Source organism: Acanthaster planci, linkage group LG06 (assembly GCF_054643075.1).
Source record: "Acanthaster planci isolate LZ-2023a linkage group LG06, COTS_SCS, whole genome shotgun sequence".
In the NCBI taxonomy this organism is placed as follows: Eukaryota; Metazoa; Echinodermata; class Asteroidea; order Valvatida; family Acanthasteridae; genus Acanthaster; species Acanthaster planci.
In genome coordinates, this window is record NC_141782.1 from 8,883,170 (window position 1) to 8,907,513 (window position 24,344).

General features: G+C 42.3%; 1 protein-coding gene across 1 annotated transcript; it reads left to right on the forward strand.

Moving 5' to 3' along the window:
* Window positions 1-1,347: 1,347 nt before the first annotated feature.
* LOC110975615 (uncharacterized) lies at window positions 1,348-11,057 on the forward strand. The gene is made up of 3 exons (XM_022228214.2): window positions 1,348-1,812; window positions 7,673-7,830; window positions 8,669-11,057. The coding sequence occupies exons 1-3, from the start codon at window positions 1,410-1,412 to the stop codon at window positions 8,795-8,797; spliced, it is 690 nt and encodes a 229-aa protein (XP_022083906.1). The 5' UTR covers window positions 1,348-1,409; the 3' UTR covers window positions 8,798-11,057.
* The last annotated feature ends 13,287 nt before the right edge of the window (window positions 11,058-24,344 follow it).

The following is a 24,344-nucleotide window of genomic DNA, read 5'->3' on the forward strand; positions in this document are numbered from 1 at the left end:
AATATCGTGTTTGAATTAAGACTAAGTTATGCTGGAACGTAGCACGAGCCGATCGATCACTTGAGGTCTCTGTCATGGCGGCCGAATAAGTAATAGCGCTATTCCTAAAACACATTCGGAATGCACAGCCAACCTGACGCTGGTGCATTGCCACTCATTTAGAGGCAGAGCTTATCTTAAATCATTCTCTCAAGCGAAATTAGCTATTTTTTCGCAAAAACCGAGACTTTATGAAAGGGTATTTTAAGTACACTTCTTTTTTCAACAATATAAATGCATGCATAAGCATATGCGACAATTTGTCGACATGGCCCCTTTTGGACTCTGTCAACAAACCAGAGATGCTTTTAGAATGGATACTAGGAGTATATTCCGCATAATTAAAAGTGAAACTACACTTACATTGTGATTGCCACGTGACTGCAGCTGGGATTCCTTAGCAACACGTTAGTGTCGATGGCGCCGCTTTTGGACGCAGCAGTAGGTGCAGGCCCAAAGTGTTGACGCCAAGTGCCCTTGGACGTTTCTGCTGTAAGACACCAATTTCTTCGGCGAATAGCGCGGATTTTGGTCCATGACATAGTCCCGATTTAGTTTGATAAATCTACTGTAAATCGTAAACAAAAACATTTGATTTTCGTGGCAAGAATCGGTGCCAAGTAGACGGTTACCGATGAGAGCAGCGGTCGGGGCGCGCCGGCATTGTGCCGGCGCTAAGAGCGCCTCTGACTCCTTGGCGATCTTAAGCACCAATGCCCGCAGTGACAAAACGGACTGGTCCATTTGAAAATCCCGCTTCCAGGGTGGAATTGGGTTCTGCGAATGGCAGATGTCCGCCGGCCCTGTCGGTGATGTTGCCCAGGGATCGTCTCAAGTCCCCGCCTCCTTTCTCGGATGCTGCCAGTTGATCTCGGCAAGGCACAGGTGAAGGTTCCATCACTACGAGTTCACGTCGCACTTTCCAGTGAGTCAGTTCATGTTTATGACTCAAACATCGATCGCACGGATTGCAGATTCGAAATTACTCCCTGGGTAACTTTATTTCACCCACGAATCGGATTCAAATTTTTGAATCGTGGGAATTTCGGCTTAAAAACTCATAACGACTCGCTGTGGTAACGCTGCAAATTCGGCACATAACAAGACTAATCTAAATTGAACATTTAGCACTTGTTTTGCGTACATGCCCAAAATTCAGGTTCTACGAACAACTGATTTTAAATTGTCATTAAATTTTATACAACCCCTGAAGTGAGTAATGATTGATTGGTGGGTGGTAGCAACTACCTCTGTTTACGCGTATCCAGCACAACTAAACCAGCGCTCAAAAGCAAGATTGCTGCGGGAGAGTGTGGACGGGCAAGCCATAGCGTCTCGGGACAGCTGGAGCTTCAACAAGTGGTATCAATATGCAGCAGTGGCAAGCAACTAGGCCTCGATGTTTAGGGGTTACTGATACAACTGTGGAGCCCACTCTTCTGCTAAACTACGGCGAGTACGACTCTTTCGAAGACGCTCCACCGGTGACTGGTTCCTGCATGTACACCACCATCAGTCATGGTGCCGTCGCACCGCCGTCTTGCCAACACCAGAATTATTACGACACCCTGGCCGCTCCCACGGCGTCTTATGTGAGGTCTCCGTCTGCGATCCACCTAAAATATCCAGCCCAAACCGCCACGGTGTCCAGCACCTTTACGGATGCCCTCTTGGCCGACGACCAACGAGAAAGTGAAGTTCTGCAGTCTACAGAGGCAACATCTTACCACACTTCTTCCCTGATGGACGACAGTCGGCACGTTGAGCACTCAGGTAGGCAACTTTTTTAGTCTCCATTTTTTCATAACATCGTCATCTGGTCTTGGATTTGTCGGAGCATCTTTCAGGGAAGTTTTGGCATGGGGGATTATCGCGCAACAGCTGTTTGGGAACTATCTTGGAGTTGTTTTGCAGAAACTTGTTCAGCGTACTTTGTAGATTTAGTGGCTGTCCTTACATCTGATGGTTTCTCCAGAAAAAAAATCAAGTCTGGATGAGATCGGAGGGTGAAGTGATATTTTCGGATATGGTACGGTGCCAGTAAATGCTACTGTTTTGTTCAGGAATTAGATGAAATAAAAACGTGATGCTCAGTTTTAATCACATGTTTCATTGTATATTATTAAGAATGTCAATGGCAACATTAAAACTGATATTCTAATTGCATGGCAGACGCCAGTGGGCCCTAACGAGCAATTGCCTCAGTTGCAAAATTAACCCAATTAATTAACAAATAACTAGCACTCTACCCTGCATCCTATTCCGTGCATTTGATATTTGTTACTTTTGGTTTGTTAAAATTGCTTTAACACCTTTAAACCACAGAGTGACGAAAACGAACAAATCGGGCCAGTTTCAAGCTGGTACCTCCTTAGGAATTGTTCTTGACTGCCCTCCTTCATATTTGTTATCCGGGTCCACGAATGTCGTAACTGTGTCTAGCACTGTCCCTCCCTGACCTAAAGCCACGATTCAGAACAGCTGTACATCTTGTGCGCACCCATGGGACCCCTTTTTCTTCTGGACACACGTCGGCGCCCTTGTGGGCCACCGACTCCCATAATTGGCGGTTCTGCGGCGGTGCTGCGTTTGCTAGAGAATTCTTGTCGGTAGATGGACCGGAGGCCCCGACGGCAAATTTATAGAGGGCCAAGTCGTTGCCCGCGGCAGGTCAGCAATTATCCCCGGCGCGGTGCTGGCCACGTGTTGGCTCGTGCCGTACCGTCAACAAGGGCATCGCAAGTGTTTGTGCGCACCCTGCATATTTCATACTTGGGCAGTAAAACAATTGATGTATTTTACCGAGGGGGATCTAACTGTTTGGGATAAATCAACCTTTCAGGAATTGGCGGTCTACTCTATTTGGTAAATTGCGTTCTCTCCTCTTGAGATTGATGCAACACCATCTGAAACAAAAATAAAAAGACAAACGGCCTTTGATTTTATTTGTTTGACAGGAAACAGTCATGAACTCCTAGAATTAAAAAAACACGCCAGAATTCTACAATTATCTAAACAGAGTGTGGCTTGTCGTTCATCAAAGTTTTAAGAATCTTACAATTGCCATCTTACAGTGAAAACTGTTCCTGAATTCAAGCAGCCTGGGCGTTAACGACATTATCATTCAACTTTCAGCGATATGTCATCGAGACAGACTCGGGCCGGCACGCGTGAGCAATACTCCGCTCGGCACGCGAGCACTTACGTATCACCCCTTGGGGGAAAGGGTAAAGAAAAGCCAGAGTATTGGGTGTCAACTAGACCGACCTCAATGGTCTATCTTAAGCCGGCCGGCCGTCGAGCTTTTCAAACCGATCTAACACCGTGGACGGGTTCTGTCTCTACTCAATCATGATCGGATTTAAGGGAATTGACACGATGCAGAATTCGCCCGGCCTGCTCATAAGGTTGAGCTCTTGCGTAAGGCATCCGTTTCGTCAAGCTTTCGCTCGTTTTGTTTCCAGGAATGTATTTTCTCCTTTCACTTCTCTCGTCCCCCGAAGAACACAAACGGACACCTTGGGTGGCCATGAATGGCCTAGTTGAAAAAAAAGTAATTCAAACATAGAACCAACCTCGTTGTTAGCCACGCGTTCCACCGCAGGCGGTTTAGCCGAGTCTGCCCTGCGATCCTGATGTCATCGCGTGGGCTGTTTCTGCGCGCCCAGTGTTTTTGCAAGATTAACAGCAACACCGTTGATTTAGAATAAAACCGGTAGAACAGGTTAGGAGAAGAGATGGTCTTCAAAGAAAATGAGAGTCACTTTTTGTTCAAGTGGGGAAGGCGAAACGGCAAGTTTGCGAAGGGACCCCCCCCCCGAATGTTGAGTACGAACACTGGGGCCAAAATGATATATGCGCATAAGTAGAATCGATACGCAAGAAAATGGAGCACAGGATACATCAGCTCACCCGAACAGGATGGTTAATACTTAACGGAGAACAAATCTTCCAGCATATTGTGAAATCTAATTCAAATGCTCACGCCGTTAACCGGAAAGCTACTCATCAAATTACCGAGGAAGTCTGTATTGGGAAGTTAGTAAATCTGAATGTCATTCCATCTGGTGTGCAAAAGAAAAAAGAGTTATTGTTAATATTTTCCAAGCGTAGGGGTGGAGATCTTTTCTGAAAGTACGCTTGACCAGTTTTGAGAACCCTTTAAAAGTCTTTGTCTGAAAGGCAAATGTAAATCTGCAATTCAAATCACAAACAAATAAATTGAAACCATGTGAAAAAGAGCCTCACTTCGTAACATTTCCAGCTGGGGGTCTTCCTTTATGTGATGCCCACAGCCCAACAAATAGACACCGGTGGAATGCGTACGTGTCCGTACATTATAGATACATGTACAATGAACTTCAGCTGAACGCCCGGGCTCCACAGCCGAGGGCGCAAGTGGTTGTTAGTGCTGCCCATATTTGGTCACAAAGTAGGGGTATGTACGGGCAACCGGTATCGCACGATATTACACTGCGTCAGTGGATTCTAAGTGTGGTGTACCGGCCGTGAGCGGCAATGCAAAATATGTTTGATATGATAGCAATAAATCATTCGGGCCCGACAGTTGGGATGGACAAAAGTTCGGGGAAGCACGCTCCCACCATGAATCAGGTGGCACCCTACAGAGGATATACCATTTCAGTGAGAGAAAGACTTGTGAAAACAAGTTGGAAATATCGATTGAATATCGTCAAGGGTTCGGGGGAAGGACAGGTTGGGTGGGATACAGTCCATCGAACTGCAGTATTTCTTCTCCTACTTTCCACTACTCTACCTTCTCCTTTTTTAAAGTGACAGACACTTTTAAATTATTTGTCACGGCTGAGCAAAACAGAAAAAAAATCACAAAATATCGCTGTATTTCTGGGAAATGAATCAAGGCACCTGAAGAAAACAATATAACATGTCCACGTGGAATGAAGGACTTTTGAGAAATTTTTGGAACTTGTCTAGGTTTTTTTATGGAAAACGATAGTTTTGAAGGAATTAAGACACACTGATACAAGGGGTCATGCTGATTATAGTGCGAGGTTAAGTAGGGGTAGGTCGCCTCCTTTTTTCGGGTTATTCTGAATTGCATCACTGAAAACAATGGAAGCTTGTTTTTTAAAATCCATTTCAGGGCCTATTTGTTGTCTGGATTGTTTTCACTTTTTTAATTGCTTTATTTCATAATATTACTGTGAAGCGCATCGAGATGTGCTATGTGATGCGCTATATAAGAAATATGTTATTATTATTATTTTTATACCTCACAATGTGAAAACAATATCATACATACCACGGTCCTCCGCCATGTGAATCGAAGAACCCTCTGTCTCTTATCAGTATTGTCGATTACGTCGACTATTGCAAGATCTGGGATTTTGTACGCGTGAAAAGCATCACACAATAATGAAGCAAGTAGGAGTTAATGTCTTGAGGGACATAAAATAAACTGTTCTAACTTTACGTGGTTGATATTCGTGGGTTTAGCATTGCAAAATTGCAAGCATGAAGTAGAAAAAATAAGTCGGCGGGGGAAAAAAAGCACAAACACAACAAACTGCTCAGTTTAATAAGCTGAGGGGGAGCCCACCGAGTCAACAGTAGGTGAGTGAATGATACTGTATGTTTGCATGAATTCTAAGGTTGACACGTTTGCAAGTCAAATGATTCATTTTCCCGAAACTTTTTCTTTAAGAAGATCGTAGAGTTTGAGACCTGTCCACGTAAATTTCAATTTCTACATTCCTTGATGTAAACCGAAGGACAAAAGGGGAGCCCCCCCATGTTATCACATCTGAAAGCTTAGCACAGTTTCCATCCCAAGTGAGATCGTGACGCCAGCAACTGTGTAGTGGGTGGTGCAGGCTAAGGGTGTGAGTGTGCATAATAGTCAGTGACTTGAAATAGTGTGTGTGTGTGGGGGGGGGATCCCATTCCCGGGATCTCCACCCATGATCTGTACCGAGGGGGAATGCCGACGTATTATTTAGGAAAATCTTTGTCTTTCTGACGCTCGGAATCGTCTCCGATTATGTTCATTTTCTGGGAGGATCATGAACCAGCCAGTGAAGGGGTCAGTGGATGCTGAGCATTTCGAGACGCGATCGAAAGCAAACAGGTTTTGGTATACACTGATGTTTCTTAATCAGAACCATAACCATCAGTTGAACAAAATTTATTGTGATTTAAGGATAACGGCAGAAAGTGTTGCCCCTGAACATTCCATTCCCGTTCTCGATATTCATTGATCAATGGGTTAATCGATCGATTTGTAAAGCGAACAATTGGTCCGTCGATCAACACGTCAACTAATCAACTGATCAATGGATTGGCAACCATGGTGACGATGGTGTTGATGAGGACAAAGTCCAGAGGAAGGTGAAACTCGATCGATCGATTGAGTTTCACCTTCCTTAGGATTGAGATCAATCGCCTTCTTATCTTTCCAGTACCCCAGCCATCTTCCTTGGTCTCTTCCCTCCTTTACCTCCTCCCAGGAGTCCTGGTTTCGAATCCCAGAGGGGCTAAACGTGAATTGTAACTTCCAATCCTTGTCTGAAGCCCAAGAATGGTCACATTGAATAAACCCAAGAACTGTATGCAATCAGAACATGAACTTCAACCGGTACGATCAAACACTATAAAAATGGACAAACACACCCAGTGCACCTTGAGATTCGACGGCATGTCCTCGGCGGCTCGCGTCCGGCAGGACTCCCAGCGATGAGACGGTCGCGTGCCATTTGTTTCATGGGCTCATGATTCATAGAGCGCTTGTATCTTCCCTCTCAATTGATCTGGAAGTCACGTGGTTGCCGACCCCTCCGAAGCTCTCACAGAACTCAGTTGGAGTCCACGGCTAGACAAGGCTCGGAGGCGTTGACCAAACAACCATAAGGGGAAGATAAAATTTTTCCTGGGGCGTCCCGCTGAGAGCCGCACATCTTGGAGATGAGCGCTCGGTCCCGATGGGGCCACTCGCTTGCTGATGAAGGAGACCGTAATGCCCGCTAATGCGCGGCGGGATCCCCCGCCAGCGGGACCGGAACGGAAGATGAAGAGTGTAAGAAACCGGTTTGTTTAGCCGCTTTCGCGTGCCGGATCGGGGTAACGTCGCGCTGACAGCTCTCCCTTATGGCATCGTGCATCCCACCTGTAGCCCGTGCTGACACGTGGCTCGCACGTGTGGTGCGGTCGGTCTTTATTTGCAATTTTGAACATATGCGCTATGAAGTCTATTTATCCCAGGCATCAAAACTGGGGTCGGTAATTCCGGACATTGAGGAGAGATGTCACAGTAGGTGTTTGCGGACGGACGAGGGAATTCCTCACCCTCAGCTGGCCGGATACTCCGCCCTCGAGCAATCTTTCTAGGTCATAGCGACCGAGTTATTTGGACACCTCGCAAACTCTCAACGTTTTGCTCACTTTTAATATGGAAAATGGATCACGGCTATTAACAAACAGATGTTAGCACGAATGCATGAACTGGGTCAAGACTGGTTGGCCAAGACTCAATTGTGCTTTTTGGGTACAATTTCAGAAGAGCAAAGAGTGTTCAAACGATGTGAAAAAACTGTTTTAGAGGAAATACTTGAACTCTGTATCGTTACCATTTCTTTTCCTTCATTCCATTTCGCAGTGTCCACGTCTCTGAAATCCGGTGGTTCGCGGCCCAAACGTCGCCCCTACTCCAAGCTACAGTTGCTCCATCTCGAGCAGGAGTTCCAACGGTGCATGTACCCAAGCCGAGAGCGACGCTCCTGGCTGTCACAGGTCCTTAGCCTCACGGAACGTCAGGTAAGTGCAGTAGCAACAGCAGCAGCATCGGTTGTGGTGGCCAACTCAACCTAAGGGCCAATCCAGACTTTTAGGGCGGGGATATGGTTATTTTTCGTTTGGGGGCAAACAAATCATGACTTCTTATGTAATTGTTTATGGCTTTAATGGATGGAAGGCTACATTTATAGGGCCTTTCTACTAGATGGAGGGGAAAAAGTAGACCGCAGAAAATAGCCTTTCTCATGATCAAAACATATGCTGTTCTTGAGGAGCACGGCCACCGTTAGCCTCCCCTGGACCCGCTCGTGACCCTATCACCCACCCCCATGGGTGGTTCTCTAAACCAGAGCGAGACAAAAACAGAGAGCATTTAAAATTCGCAGAATCATTGTAGACAAGGAAAAGATAGAACTAAAATCTAAAGATTGACCCTATAAAGCAAACCACCGAACCGTGCCACACCTCATCAAGATCTCTATCATGGACAGCCATCTTGCTTCTCTACCACTTGCAGTGTAACCAAAATGAGGTTGGAAGGAAAAATAGTCTGTTCCCTGTTATAAATTTGTGAAGTTGTGTTGTATTATTACCGATGGGTCTACAGGGAACAAGACAAACATGGTGGCATTGTGATAAAGGTCGTTTCTCTCAGTTGGATTTTTCAATAGGGAAGACATTTCTTTCGTACCTTTGAGAAAAAGGGAGGGCACAACCTGACAGAAATGACACGTGCAACAAGCTTTCTAGGTCCCTACATACATATTGAATAGGCCTATTGGACTCTTGTAATTAGCAAGTAACGATACTTTTCTGCCTTACAACCATTCCTCGACACCTGTTTCCCTCTACATTCCAGGTGAAGATCTGGTTCCAAAACCGCCGAACAAAGTTGAAGCGTACCACGGAGCGGGAGCAGCGCGAGAATGCCCAGATGCAGCGCGACATGGCCAACCTGGCCATGAGGTTCTACGACCCCGCCCAGTAAAAAAAAGAAGAAAGAACAGAACGAACAGGGCCCAGTCAATGGGCGGGTGCACCAAGATGTGAAATAATGCTATGGTATTTTGGTTAAAGGATTTAAGACGAGATAAGGAGTCACCTCTGTACGTTTCGTCGCTGCTCTGCCTTAACTGCATTCCTCTTGTTGCCATATTGAAATTGCTTGTTTGAACGTATACAGTTGTTTATTGCCCTTATTTAATTGCCCTCAGGAAAACCCCCATACTTTCTTTGTGTCACATCAACAAGTGACTGTCCGTTCCCTACATGTCATTATGTAAGGGAATCGGATTTTAAACAAAATTCTGGGTAACCAGAGGATCGAATGGCATCGACGGAGTTGACTCTATAGACCTTTATCTTAGCTTCGCCATCTTGCCTTTCTACCATTCAAAGCAATGCAACCAAACTGAGGCTGGAAGGAAAAAAGTCTGTTTCTTATTATAAATTTGTGGATTTGTATTACTGTTGCTAATGGGTCTACAGCGAATAAGACATACATGACCGCATTTTGATAAAGGTCTACAGGCTGACAATGTATGAAGAATTCGTGTTTTTTGGTTTTTTGTTGGGGAGGGGTAATCAATGTATTATTTCCTTGAAGACCCTTCAAAGGGCAGTTGAAATTCCCTGTTATGTCCAGGCTTCGAAGTTTCCAAACTTTGACCGAATGTTTTCTTTTTTTAGGCACAATGACGATAAAAAGTATTTAAAAGGTGCTAACCTCCAATTGTTTTGCAGAATAATTAATACATTTTTTAAATGAAAGCTTCCTTATTCTGCTGCCTGAACATTATACAGCTATAGGACGAACGTGCAGGAGAGTAGTCTCTCATTATTTATAACCGCAGCTGAAAATAGTTTTCTTGGTCATTTTTTGCACTTTTCTAACTTGTTGGACACTCAATAGATTAATTCTCGAAGACGTATGAATCTATTATAAGCCTATATCTAGCGAATCACAGCAAACATTTACCTTAATCGTGTCTTTGAATTATTTAGTAGCTTCTAATATCAACATCAGTATAACAAGTAATCACATTTCTAGGACTGGGCTATTTTTACCGTGTAACGGCGCTGAAGCAGGCTTTTAAATACTGTACAAAAAAGTAAACAGGTTTTTGTAACCGACCTTATCTGTTGTAAGAATCGATTGATCGTTATTGTATAAGGAGACATGGGGTTTTAGATTGGCATATTCTATGCAAAGAAGACGAAGCGTGTTTGTTTAGGAACAACACGAGGTAAATTGGCGATATCGATTTCTGGTTTGATGACGTCACAGAATTTTGATGTATGTTTTCGGGAGATGTAGATTGTTTTTTTTCTCTGAAGTACTTATATAATGATTAATTAACGAAGTCAAATAGAGAGAAGAATTATCATCTTAAACTTGTCCCTCCTGTAACTTCAGAGATTACAAGCAGTTTCTGTCCGAGCAAGTATATGGCAAACTAGTCACAAATGTAAAATTTCACTGTCTTTGATGCGCCACAAGAAGACATCTTCCAAGTTCTGACGTCAGCAATCCTCGAATCGTGCTCATAATACAACTCTTAACATTTTAGTGATTCTGTTTGATAAAGAAAAGCCCTTCCTTGTTTGAGTTATACTATATTATTGCACTTCCGGTTCCCCTGGAGATCGAAGTAACGTTACTCTGCATTGTAATAAGTTATGTTACTCAAGACATACTTTGCCAGGTCTCAATATAGGAACGTGCTATCTCATTTAATTCCAATTGCAGGTAATGTAATATTTGATGACGTCATAGCGACATAAGAAATGCACGCATCAATGTCTGTGTTAGCATAGCACGATGTTTCATGTTAATATCCCAAATTGTTTAGAAAGATCTTGACTGATTTGTTGATAGAGGGGTTGTATCAGACATTTCGAACCTGAACTTTGACCCTTCATTATCCCCGGAAGCAAAGGTCACATGAAATTGTTGCCCAACTCGATATCTATCAAGATTCCCAATTATGAACTTCATATATCGCTTGAAATTTGACATCAGATGACGTCATCGCGATGTAACACTACATGCATAATCTGAGGATCAGGATTAATGCATTCGTGTCAAGTTTTAAGTTCAGACCGTACATCCTGTCTGAAAAAAAAAATTGTAGAAAATTGTCGTCCTGAAGAAAAGGGAGGGAGGCGGAGAGAGATGAAGCACTAAAACCTGATAGGCGATCAGGCACCGGATCACCTTATTGCTAAAGAAAATAACACCTCCGAGGTAAAATGGCAGTGGAGAGACGGTTTGGGATAATTGTTCCCAATTCTAAAGCTGACAATTTTGTGTATAAAATCAGAGCTTTATTTACTCGAGGTAAATCACGCAGCATATGATTGTTTCACTACGGTAGCTGAAGTATTATCTTAGAATCCTTTGCATTTTTGATGCTGGGTGTATTTAGAACGATCTTGCCATTTAATTACATGTACACGTACTGTTTTTTTTTCAAAATATAATGCAAGTTTGTTAAACACCGTATGCTTTGAAAAGACCATAGTACTGTGATTTGTTATGAAGAACCACGTTTATTTTACACTGAAGTGATTTTTAAACTTTATATTGTACACAGAGATTCAGTCGTTTCACAGATTTATTTTAAAATATCAATTAGCAGCTAGTTTTAGTACAGTCGCGAAGTTGTGTACGTGTCATGCATCAAGCACACTTTTTGCAGTTTTACCCGTTCAAACTAAACTGCAATATTCAGTTTCGAGTCCATTATATTACAGTCCATCACAAGCCAGTAAAGCCACAAGCACGCGGGCGTCATGAAGACGGGGGCAAGAGGGTGCTTACACCCTGAGAAAAAAAGGGGGGTGGCCAAAAAAAAAGTTAAAAAAAAAAGATGAAAGGGGTGAAAATTACCAACGAGCCAGTTCGGTATGTCACCAATGCACTCTCAAACTAAGCGCGTCCGGGGTCATTCGGAAGTCCACGCGAGGTCTGCGATATCTACGCAGCCATTTGTCGAACTCACGCGTGGGCCTTGTTCCCAAATTGACGTTGGTTTTTTGAAATACCGAACTGGCTCATTTGCTTAAAAACAAACAAATCAAAAGTAACTCCTTGATTATTTTGCCCCCCCCCGAAATTCCCCGGGAAAAAATTGACGCCCATCATTACAAGTTACTTAATTTGAAAATTCGTCACAGCTCACCACTTATAAGTGGTTTGATGAAGGGACTTGTTACTGGAGTCCACAAAACCGCCAAATTGTGCCGTATATGCACTTGCTTAGTAGGGGCAGACCGCGTCTGAAGTAACAAGAGAGAAAAATTATACACCTCGTCCTGTGACGAAGAAAGGAATAAATGGATAAACAGATAAGAAATCTACAGAATCACAAGTGATGTAAACTAGTGGGCAAATATCCTGAATGACACTTTGATGTATTTGCAAGTTTTGTAGGTGAGAATACAAAGTCCATTTAGAGAGTCTTGCCCTCACAACCGATACAGTGCCTTGTGTACACCATAAAACTAGAACCTGTTTTTAAAATCTTTATTATTATTATTATTTTTAATACCTAAGTCACACATTCCATGTAATTATTATCTTTGCCAAGTGTTATCTTGCTTCCAACAAAGGTTTAGCCTGTAAAGTACTGCCTTTGTATTCAAAACTATATTTTAAATACAATTTCCATGTTTTTTGCTTGCCAACGTTTTATATTCCATATAGCGAATAAAATAAACTTTATACTTTTGCTTACAAAAACATTGTTTCTACGTGTGTACAGTCTATAGAACATGTCGTTTTTCGCTCATAGAAAGTCATAGAAAGAAAAAGTAAACGTGTAGCTGTTGCATAAAAGCAGGTTTGAAAATAAAATTATACAATAAATAATAAAATAATCAACCACCACCCGGAGTGTTATCCTCCGACTGAATAAAGTTACACACAATGCAAGTGATAAGTCGGAGTGACTAACAGACAAGGGATCAAGCACAAACGACGCACTTCAATGAAGACAGAAATTATCGACAGGCAGACTGACAAAAGGACTCTTGCATGAATATATGGGCAGGCAAATGTTGGCAGAGACGGGCTACTCACGTCGTGGGGTTGGTGTGATATTCGATTCACCGTTCGTTTTGTAAGCTTACAAACACCCGTTTTCCTTGCATAATTTCTCGCTTTTCATTGAAAAAAATCTGCTGACAAAGCACCCTTATTCCTTTATTTTTTTCTATATATTTTCCATTATATACCTCTTCTTGAAGCCGGAGATTTATTGAGCAAGTATAAAAACGTTCTGGAATTGAATAACTAACGAGCAAGACGGGTGAACATTGTATGCACTGAATTTGACCTTCAAACAAGCAGCAAATATAACCCTTCCCATGCCCCTCAAAAACGAGAAACAAGTAACTAATACAACGAGCAGAATGAACTCAGCTGGAAAAGTGGCCGTCGTGGGACTTGTGAAGGTTGAAGCTGCTCGACACGAGGCCTGTGAGACCGATGATGACCCCCCTCATTGATGGGACGCGGGCCGCGTTGCGCCCGAGGCGTGACAATACATCACTGTATAAGCGAGCTCAGCACGTGCCGGCTAGTCACCGCCTCAATTGGCTCTGATCCCTCCCGTCAGACCATCACCCTTTAAGACACGTCAGAAGCGTCCAGGTCGCGTGGCACTTAATCGTCAGACGACATAAGTGCCTTTAGTGCATCTACACGCAGACCTCAATTCCCAAGAAACTCTTTCCGGACCCCTTTTCAACACAGACCAACTGTTCAAACTACTTGGCCCGTGAAGCAGTGGTTTGAGGGTGCATGGGGATTTAGGGCGCGAGGGCGAGGGCAGTCCAGTACAATTTCAAATCACAGAAAGAGTGAGCTGCATTTTCGAAGTTGTCGAATCCTCTAACTTGAGCATAAGCAACTTTCAATATAAAAACACTCCTCATTAATGTCAAGGAATTACGAAACATGGAATACAATAAAGCAACAACTTCAAATGCATCATTAGTAACAACATTAAAAAGAAGCATAGTTCCACTTGAGAATATTTGTTACATTTTCTTGATTTACAATTAACATAGATGGCGTACATCGTTTCCATATTTGAGAACGCAGGATGTCTGTGCCGCTAATTATAGGGAAAGCTATGATGTTTATGCAGATGTGAAAAAATCTACGAGCTTGGTCGTCGGTTTAGGGTGTAACAAGCGGGTCATAGGTCACGATAATCTCCCGAAGCAAGACCGTCGACAACATCCGGCGCACGCAAGATGGTGGATCTCGATAACGCAGCACAATGAAGAAACAACAATATGAAGTCTAGGCTTGGCGGGGCAACCAAGCCCAAATGTCGTTTGAAATCGGGACAAGCTGGTTTGCAACAGTTAAAGTCGATCCCGAATGGATCAGAAAGGTGATGATAAGGTTACGCTTGACCATGGAGAACAGTGATATTGAAATGAACACCCCAAGCGAGAATATGATCTGTCATGTTATTGTCAGGTTGTAGTGGACGGGGATTTCCCCATATCACACACTCATCTGAACACATGTCAGGAGCAATTAGAATCACAACACCCCCCCAAAAAACAACAACAATGCTTGCACCAACCAGTTTTTTTCTCACCGTTTTATACTTCAATTCCAAAGAGACTTCTGCAATAAATGGAAGTAGTACAGCATACAATGGGGGTATGACTAGCGTAGACTAGCTTTTTATCTGCCCAGCCATTGCAAGTTCTTATACATACTCCTGTGTTTCATTTAACCCGATTTTAAAGTTTTGTTATTCCTCTGTCAGACCTTTGATTTTATTTTGTTTCCTTTGGTGATTCTCTGGTGCTTTAGGTCATGCAAGTCTACAAGGATACATTCTCACCTGTATTTTTAGGGAGAAACATTTGGGTTTACAATTTGAACTGTGTAGCCGACCTATGCGGACAACAAAATCAAGCTTACCATGAATGTACGAAAAGACGCCGTCCGAACTAAGCTGTTTTAGATACAACAGCCAAAGTCGAAAGAGGGCGCTATTACTGACGAACAGTTACACGGACGACGCAAATTAATATAACTCAACCATGGCTTTTATTCAAATGGTTTTCACCCAGTTTTGGTCAAATTGTAGCAAGTTAAATTTGCCTTGCAGTCTTGCAAGATAAAGAACGCTACATTGCCATGGTTTGATAAAAAAAATCGACACAATGCCTTACGCAAAGAATGCTGCTCTTATGTAGTGGCAGGCAAAGCGCCATATGTTTAGTACTCTAAAGACTTGACGCTTTTCAAGCTGCCCAACAAGTCATAATTTATTGGCAGTACATTTTTGCCATCATTTTCACGGGCGTCTAATGTGTTCTCTTTTAAAATGAAACCGCCTCAGCATTTTAAAAATTTATTTATCCTTTTTTATCCTGGGTTAAATCAGGTCAGCATAAGCTGTTTTCCGCTGATACCATCAGTTATTATACAGGGAACAAATTATTACTGCAGCAATTTAAAAATTAAAAACCACAAGTTGCAATTTGTACATAGGCCACAATTAACCTCTATAGCATAGAGGTTAATTGACCGGTTGTAGAAAACCAATAAAATAATCCATGCATCCGCGGGATCATGCAACGGTTCAACAACATTCCAAGGTGTCTGTCTGAGGTCACTGTTAAAATCTTGCCCGTTGAAGAGTTTATACGACCACACCTTAATTATCTCAGGTTTTCCTCGAGGCGCAAGTCTAATTCTACGAACAAAAAGGACCATGTCATGATCACTAAGTCCACAGGGGCGTCCAAAATGAAAAGGATAAAAATGCTGATATCTGTGCTGTGTGTTATTATCCGTTTTGAGAAGCGCACAAAGAAACCAACCCCTTGCCCCTCGGTTTGTACGCTCATGAAGATAATGCAGAAGAAATCCAATCGATCTCATGGTCTTATTTTAAGTACCGTACCTTGAAAAAAAAATTGCCGTTGCATGACAGTCGGAAGGTGTAAATTGAATGCTCCCGCGATTACTTGTTGGCCTTAAACTCACAGATGGTTACTTCGCGATGTCATTTCACTCTGAGCAAAAACGGTGGCAGACTGTGGTGACGCTTCAACTCTGTAATCTTGGGTCGACTGAGCTGGCTGTTGCATGTTTCCCCCGTCAGTATGAAGAAGAAGTTGGAATGCGTTCGCGCCATCTTTAGCGCCAGTCTAATCTGTTGTTTGCACTTTGCGGCCTGCGAGTTGGCATGTAAGTGTTTTTTATGATGGGGGCTTTTTATTCCGAAGAGCACTTTTAGCCGTGCTTATTTGCCCATCTACTGTAACGTCTTTTTCAGTCTGTTTTAGGGCCACCTAATGGTGCTCAATGCCGTACCTGTTAATTAAACAGACGCCCAAAGGAAGGCAATTCTTCCTTCAAAGGCAGCTTATGACGCAATCACGCAGATGTTTCAGATTTTCCTTTTAGGGATTTTTTTTGCTATAAAACAGTAAATTAGCAAGCAGTGAAAGAGGTATCGTTAATATTTAGACTATGGCTGAGAAACAATTAGCTTTTTAGGCCTGTTCCTTCTTTAAATTAATAAATTGCTTGTTAAAGTTTGCATAAACCTAAGTCAAGTAGACTACAAGTGGATGTTGTAGTATAGCTGGTGGAGCAGGGCAGTCCGGGGGGGGGTCCGCCCCGGCTGTGAGATAGGCCAAAATAACCCGGCTCTTGAGGGTCAGAACGCCTTCGTTCAGAATTTGGATAAAATGCATACAGTTTGTATTTTCTGAAAAAATTCTTAGTTTATATCAGATCAGATTTCATCAGATTAGATCGGAACAAATCAAAAATTGATCACGGCATATTTTAATCTCAAATTGAGAATATTGAAAACTCGTGAAAAGGGCAAAATATCCAAGTGTGCAACCATTAATCTTTACAGCTCTGCCGCTATTCCACAGACAAGACCACTGAAGTGTTCTCTCCAGAAAATGGGTGGGCCCTAAATTAAACTTTTCCCTTTGGATTGGGCCCTTGTTTATAACGCCACTGCTTGCTTTGAGCCTTCGACGAATTCTTTCTTTTCAACAGCTTTAAACGTGATCGGGAAACCTGCTTGGGAGAGCACGCCGCTTCCAGGCTATCCGGCTAGTAGCGCTCTGGATGGAAATACAAACACATTTTCACACACAAGTAAGACAATCTGGCTGACTCCCGTATATAGGCCTACATAGTGACTTATTCTGATATGAAAACCTGGTTAACCAGGTTTTTAATCCTGGAGCAAATTTTTTTCTAAAAGGATTGCCCATTTTATTCATCAAATAAAGAATCCCCTTCACAAAAGGGCGCTATAAGTACGATGTCTAAAATGCTACCAATTCCATTAAAACACAGAGAAATGTCTCTAGGGAAGAAGTAACTTTCCCTCCACTGGATACACACCTGGTATCCTGTGTAAGCTTCCTGAAAACACATTTCACTGCTAAGTATGAAATTTCACTAGGTGATTGGGCACTGACGGGTAAACTATTGGACTGGTAGTGGCCCATCTTTCCCTTCCTTTGTTTTTGTGTTTGCTGAAAGAAATGCTCGAGTTGTACCTCGCTCGAACGCACCCTTAATGTGCTGCTACAATTGTGACGTCATCAGGTATCAAGTTGCTAGTGATTTTACTTTCTCAAAACGACCAACGTCCATCAGTTGTAGCTCATGAATAATAATTAATAACAAGTTTTTTCATGTAGCGTGTCACATGACAGTAAGTCTCAAAACGCTGCACAATATGTATTAATGTATTAAAATAATTCACGATTTTATCAGTAAATGCGCCGGTACAATAGATATATAGTTATTAAATTAAAATCAAGGTAGGTGAAAATGTTACAGAAAAGAAGGCAAAATTATGAAACAATTAAATGGAATAATAATAAAAAATGTGCTTAGCACCTAACCCCCCATGAAATCCCTCCAAACATTGTCAATATTAATCCGGTTAGGCCCCCCCAAAAAAGTCGGTCTCTGGTCAGCGCGCGCGTCGATTTTGAACGTGCGCGTCAATTTTTTTCCCGTTTTTTCCTCAAAATTGTCAAAACAGCGCCCTCTATTTCCGCACCGCCTGAATGTTTACGAGTAGACTGATTCCCGGCCCAAAGTCCACAAATCAGAAGGGTAATTTGTTTGTTCAAAGAACCAGACTAATTCGCTGGCAGCTCGTACCTGGTGATAGAAGCGTTACGACCGTGTAATGTTCAATGTCGAACACAAACAGTAGACCACAGGTAGGTTACAAAGTTACAGCCAGCTGATCAACGACAATGGCGGCATGACGTGCGACGTGCTACTACTAGCCTTTGCTCTTTGATTAAATATGCTACTCATTTCCGTGTTCGTTGCCAGTCTTAAAAAGCCACCCCCCCAAAAAAAAACACACACACACACACAAACAAAACCCACATCACCGCATCAATTCTGGAACTTTGGTCTGACTAGAGACCGAGAATTTTTGTTTTGGCCTTACCTGTTCCACAACAGAGGAGCATAAACAACAACAGCACGATATCCCTTTGACCTACTAGGCTTTAGACAGACAATTGGGTAGTTAAGATGAGCTGCATCATAACTTTTGGTTCGAATGTTAGAAGAATGTGTCATTATCAGATCGTTGAGATACTGTGGTGCCGACTCTCCATGATGGACAAGTTAGAAAACAAGGCAGAGAATTTTAAATTCAACCCGTAACATAAATGGATTGATAAGGCGTGGGGTTCATAATTATTTGGGGATCTGACAAAGCACGAGTTGTTAATGCTGTCTGACTTTTGTTTCCGGGGATAATGAAAGGTGGAAGTACAGATAAATTCAAATGCTAAAAAACCTATAATCAATTAATTCGGTCAAACCTCATTAATTCGTGAAACCTCATGCCTAAACCTCAATGGCGAGATAAACGAAAGAAATGTTTTCAACTACAACTTTGAAATTGAACTAAGGGGGGGGGATTGTTTGTGCGATGAACCAACGCTATAATTTGGCAAAAATCCTTCAAAATTCTATTCTCTAGTTCATTCAATCCGGACAACTATAATAGTACTTGGGGAGAATATTGAAGTTCAGCGTTTCTTTTGAACGTTGGGTATTTAATGTGACAAGAAAACAAGTTACTGAAAGGTTTAATGACCGCAAAGTACGTCTGGGGAATCTTGCATTTAAATATTTGCATACGCGGAATACATAATAATGCATAAACGAATGAAGTTGCCTTGTATATCCACCACTGATCTCCTCTGGTCTACTTCAGGAGCACCCATTGATCTCCATTTCTTTATAATGGCGATCGATCGGTGACCACAGCAACCTCGTTCCCATGGGTACCACTTGCCGTACCATGTTGGATCCCACCATGTCTTGCTCCTTGGTTGGCACCACAGGCATTTTGCAACTCGGGTGTTTACGCAGAATGAATGGACAGGAGGTTGCATTCACTGCTGGGTGAAAATTATATTAGACCGTACTTCCATGGTCAGATAGTGTGGAGGAAGTAATCGATTTGCAGGAAAGAAATTTGGCCTTGGAAAGCTTTAAAGAGGGGGGGGGGGAACCCGTGATCTTCATAAAACTGAACGGCTATGATTTTTCCCCGTCACTTTATGTACTGGATGAATTTGGCAAGAGGGTAATTTTTCAAGCCGCACCAGAGGTACTGAAGGCCAACGGTACAAGGTGTTTGTAATCGTTGCTGTTATTGATCGGATGTCAGCTTACTGGTGGCGGCGCGCAATTTTTTCGTATCTCATATTTGCTGAACCAAGTCTCTTCCTTTGCTTTGTTCACTTCAAAATGGACCTTTTCAATAAAAAATAAATTCATAATATCATGGAAGCACGCTCGTAACTGGCCATGGCGGTAAAAGCTGCTCATTGAAAATGTACAGGGATACGAATTTCAGTGTCATTTTCTCACGGGTTGTACAGATGTTTTCACTCTTTCTTCAGAAAACCCTTTAAAATCACCATGATAGCTATTACTATGCGGTCTAAGAGGGATTTATTTTGGAGCACAAAATAAAGCTTAAGAAATTTGGTTTCGTCCCAAGCGCATGAGGTCGACAGAAACCTGTATAGGCTTCCGAAAAACTAGCAATTTCGAACGGAAGCAAGGATTAGGTATTTTACAAATACATGTACAACCAAAAACAACCACCTTCACTTACTCTACACGTATAACTGGAAAGATAAAAAAAATGCAATGTGACCGGACGTGGGATTCTAGGCCGCCCTTGGTAGTGGGGTGGTAGGTCCATCCTCCAGTGATAAAAGATGAGACACTCTCCCTTGACTGATTCCCCCAAAGAATTCAGTCGGAAACCGGATGTTGATTTAATTGATTGATTGATTTAATTATTATTTGTGGCTTTCATCTCATCAGCTTCTTTCGGTAAACATTTCCCAGTAAATTGTTGCATAAGTGGTTACAACCAGAGATATTTATTGTATACAATATACAACACATTTAATACACTTAGGCATCTAGTGTACACAATGTTGTAAAAATGTAAAGTTGAAACATTGTATCAACACTTTGTGGTAAATAATTACCCTGGTGTGGTGGCTTAGCAGTGATGTAGCCTAAAGTGTTGCAAGAACCCTGTGGCAGGCAAGTTCCCCAAAAGCTTGAGCTAATACAAACATAATTCACAAAAGTGGCATGATAAATAATATTCTTAACTACAGGGATTATAGAACTGCAGTATGAATACTTGTATAGAATGCACACCGCATAAAATATAGACAGCGTACCCCATCTTGTAAGTAAGCACACTATGAAAAGCAACGGCCACGCGACCCACCGATGCGAGTCGTACACAGCCCCAAGCTCCAGACACAGCGCGGTGTTGCACACACACGAGGCCTACAGCGCACACCACGTCCAACGTAAATGTAACGTAACGTGCTTTGTGTGTATACATAAACACGTGTATAACGTATGCCACACAGCAATCTATAGCAGAAGAATCCCCAACAATATGATCATAAAACCACTCAAAAAGTGAATCAAAATCCCACTATCCTTATGTATAAGATCAACTGACATGCTCTATAATGATCAGCGGTTATGATGATGATAAGCCCTGTGAGGGTACTTAACCACAAAAAGTACAGAAAGTGAAGAATTTTGGAGGAAAACTTTCTTACCTGGGCGTTGCTCGATCAGCAGCGAAATGGCCACACCCGAGAAAGTTCTCGAACGACCAACGCCCACAGCCTTAAGGCACTGCACTGTTCATAGCGAGGATCCCGGACATATTGCTCCGCCATTCATAAAAAGTGTAAATGCGGATCATTCCAACCCCAAACTAAGGTAACGCATTGGAACTTCCCATGGAACACTAGCAAAACAATGTTTACAATTAGTTAATTCATAATTGAATGTCAATTAAGGGGTATAACCTTAATTGGGACATAAATCGTGATTCCAAAAGGACTGTTTGTTATGGTGGATGTTCAGGCTTATGTCATGGAAAGTGTAGAGTGGTTTTCGGGCTGCATAATTATTAGATAAATAGTTTTCCATGCGATAAATTAGAACTACAAAGTCCAGGTCACTACAGCAAGTTAATTGAAAACCGGTTAATGACACCTCGCCAGCCACTTCCAAAACACCTCTGCAACACTAGTCACGGCCTGTGCCCCAACCCTGCCAACCCAAGACGATGTTAACATTTCTATAAAGGCATACACCAGGTCAAAATAATAAACTTCAGAGATTTCAGTGCTACAGTAGAAGTACATGAGACATGATGCCAGTCCTTTGTGAATTTGGTCTGGGAAACTGCAACCTTATTGGAGATCCTACTCTCACTGTGTAAGAAACATAACCTTGCCATCACCAACATCTATTATCAAGCCTCAAAAAAGCGATTGGACTCATGGCAGCACCAGCGACCAAACTAGTAGCACACGTAAGACCTTCTAGACTCTTTTAGCTCCCGAGCCATGAGAGATGCTAAACAGGTTCACTGACTTTCACCTGATCCGAGCTGGCTTCCAGCTGCATCTCCAAGAAGGTCAAAACTGCACCAAAATCAAAGAGGAGCTTAATGTTCCTCCACTTAGTTCACTGGATGCTAAACAGCATCTTCAAAATGCATCAACAATGCGCTTAAGTCCCTTGAGAGTAGACAATAACAACATCAATGCGGATGACTGCTGGCGCACTCTCCAGGAAACAATCTATGATGCAGCATCCTCATCACTCGGGCACCCTACCTGCAGACAGGTTGACTGGTTCGATGAAAATGACAGTGACATTCAAGATCTACTATCTGCAACTCGCACAGCTAAAAGTAACTGCCTGCTGAATCCCAACTTTCCCATTACTGAACATAAATTCTACTGGACACTAAAGGTTTTCTCCAGCGCCAACTTCGAACTACGCAGGACTCCTGCAGGGGGGCAGTTGAAAGCTGAGGAACTTCAAGACTTAGCAGACAAATACGACTCTCAAAGCTTATATACTGCCTGACAACACATCAGGCTAACTGTCCTGTCCTCTGCTTTTCTCTGTTATCAATGATCGGTTTCCTCTTATTTGACTTCATCATTTGTAATACATGTACAATACTTCAGAGATGTCGTCTTGCATAAGTCTTGAAATTAAGATATCAAAATTCTCTAACGTCATCAAACTAGAAATCGATACGACCCGATCACCTCGTGTTTAATAAAACAAACTGACAAACTTGTCTCATTTTCCTCTTTTTCTAATGCAATGAAAAGAAGACCGACACGGAAACCTATGAGCCCGAGCTGGACCAAACGAGGGTGCACGAGTCCTAGCAACAGAGGAACCTTTAAATTTGACCGGAACTGCACTTCGCTAGTTCACAAACGACTATGAAAATGCATGCGTCACCGTCGCGTTGTCACTAGCAAAATAAACACTCCCTACCAACATGACTCCTTTCAACTGATGAGGGGGTGCTTCTGCTCGGGGCAGACAGGGGCCATTTAATTAATTTGGACTGCAGTCTATGAAATACACCAATATCATTCTTTCTCATGAAGAATGTTTCGTCCGCCCTTTTCGGTTTGTCTATATTTTGCGAGTAGGCTTAAATCATTAATGCTGTCCAATGCAGAAGCTGATTGAACGGAGTTGTAAGAATTTTGTTCCTCTTTTGCATTGCTGATCCAGTAAATGACATATAATCATTAAACCTCATTTAGGTTCAGGGTTTGAACAGGAAATCCTCTGAACTGTGGGACATCTGAAGTGACATTGTGATAAGATTAATGTCCTCTCTGATATCAAGAACAGAACTTACGATAAAATACAAAGTTCTGTGCTACACTCTAAAAACTCCCGGATCAGATTGACCCAGAATTGGGTCCCATTCGGCATGACCCTTTTCTGGGTCAAATTATGACCCAGAAAGGATTAGATGTGACCGGAAAGGGTCAATTATGACCTTTAAAGGGATCATACTATGACCCAGAAAAGGGTCACGACGAATGGGACCCAATTCTGGGTCAATCTGACCCGGGAGTTTTTAAAGTGTACGGGGACGGCCTCCACAAGGAGCAACAAAGGACTTTTTAATAATGAAAGAAAAGCGGTTATCATCATTTCGCTCTTTTCTCTGCCAAATCTAGAAAAGGCCCGAATACTTCGCCTCATAAGTGTACCATTTCAAAAGATGATTAAAGGTCAAGAACATAATGCCAAATTTGGCACCCCCTTGCTCTCCCAAGATTTAGTCCTTGATCGCCCTTGATCCTGTGTTGGTACAAATTTCAGCTAATCAAAACGTAATAATAACTTTATGTTATTTGAAAAGCGACGGCAAAAATATATGAATATGACAATAATTTTAAGGGACAGGGAGCATTGTCCCCTAGGTTATTTTTAATAGACCGATTGTGGCCCCCATAGCAAAGTGCGTTTTCAGTGTTGTTTACCAAAACTGGAGCCAATTTTTTATATCCTATCAAGCACATCTACAGGCTGTGTATTATTTTGTGCTGACTGTCGACTTTATATTTGATAAATGATACTTACGATACACTTTTCTTTGGGAGGACGCTATGTTTATTGATGTTTGATACCCACAATAGGTCAAGTGACATAGCGGGCACAATCTGTCTATTTCACTGCCTGATTTGAATGCCCGCTGGTACTTGCTATTGCACTGCATTTTTGAAAAATCGGTACCCCCCCAGTTTTTAAAATTTTGTTTTGTCTTTTCACTAACACAGTAACTGGAGACCCCCATCCATGGTGGAAAGTGGACTTGAAAAGCGAGCACTGTTTGGGGAGCATCACTGTTACCCTTCGAAAAGGATGCTGCTGTAATAATCACATCTTTCCCTCACATGCATTTACATAATCATTTACATACAAATTTGAGTTCATCGTCATGCACTGTAACAGTTAATTGCTAGTATACGGACGATGTCGCGGTTGCGCAAGAATTCTACCGTTTCTCTTTTCAGACGCCTTTTTCGAAGGTGGCACCATTAGTCCTAGAATTTACACCATGATATTATTTGGTTAAAGATACACA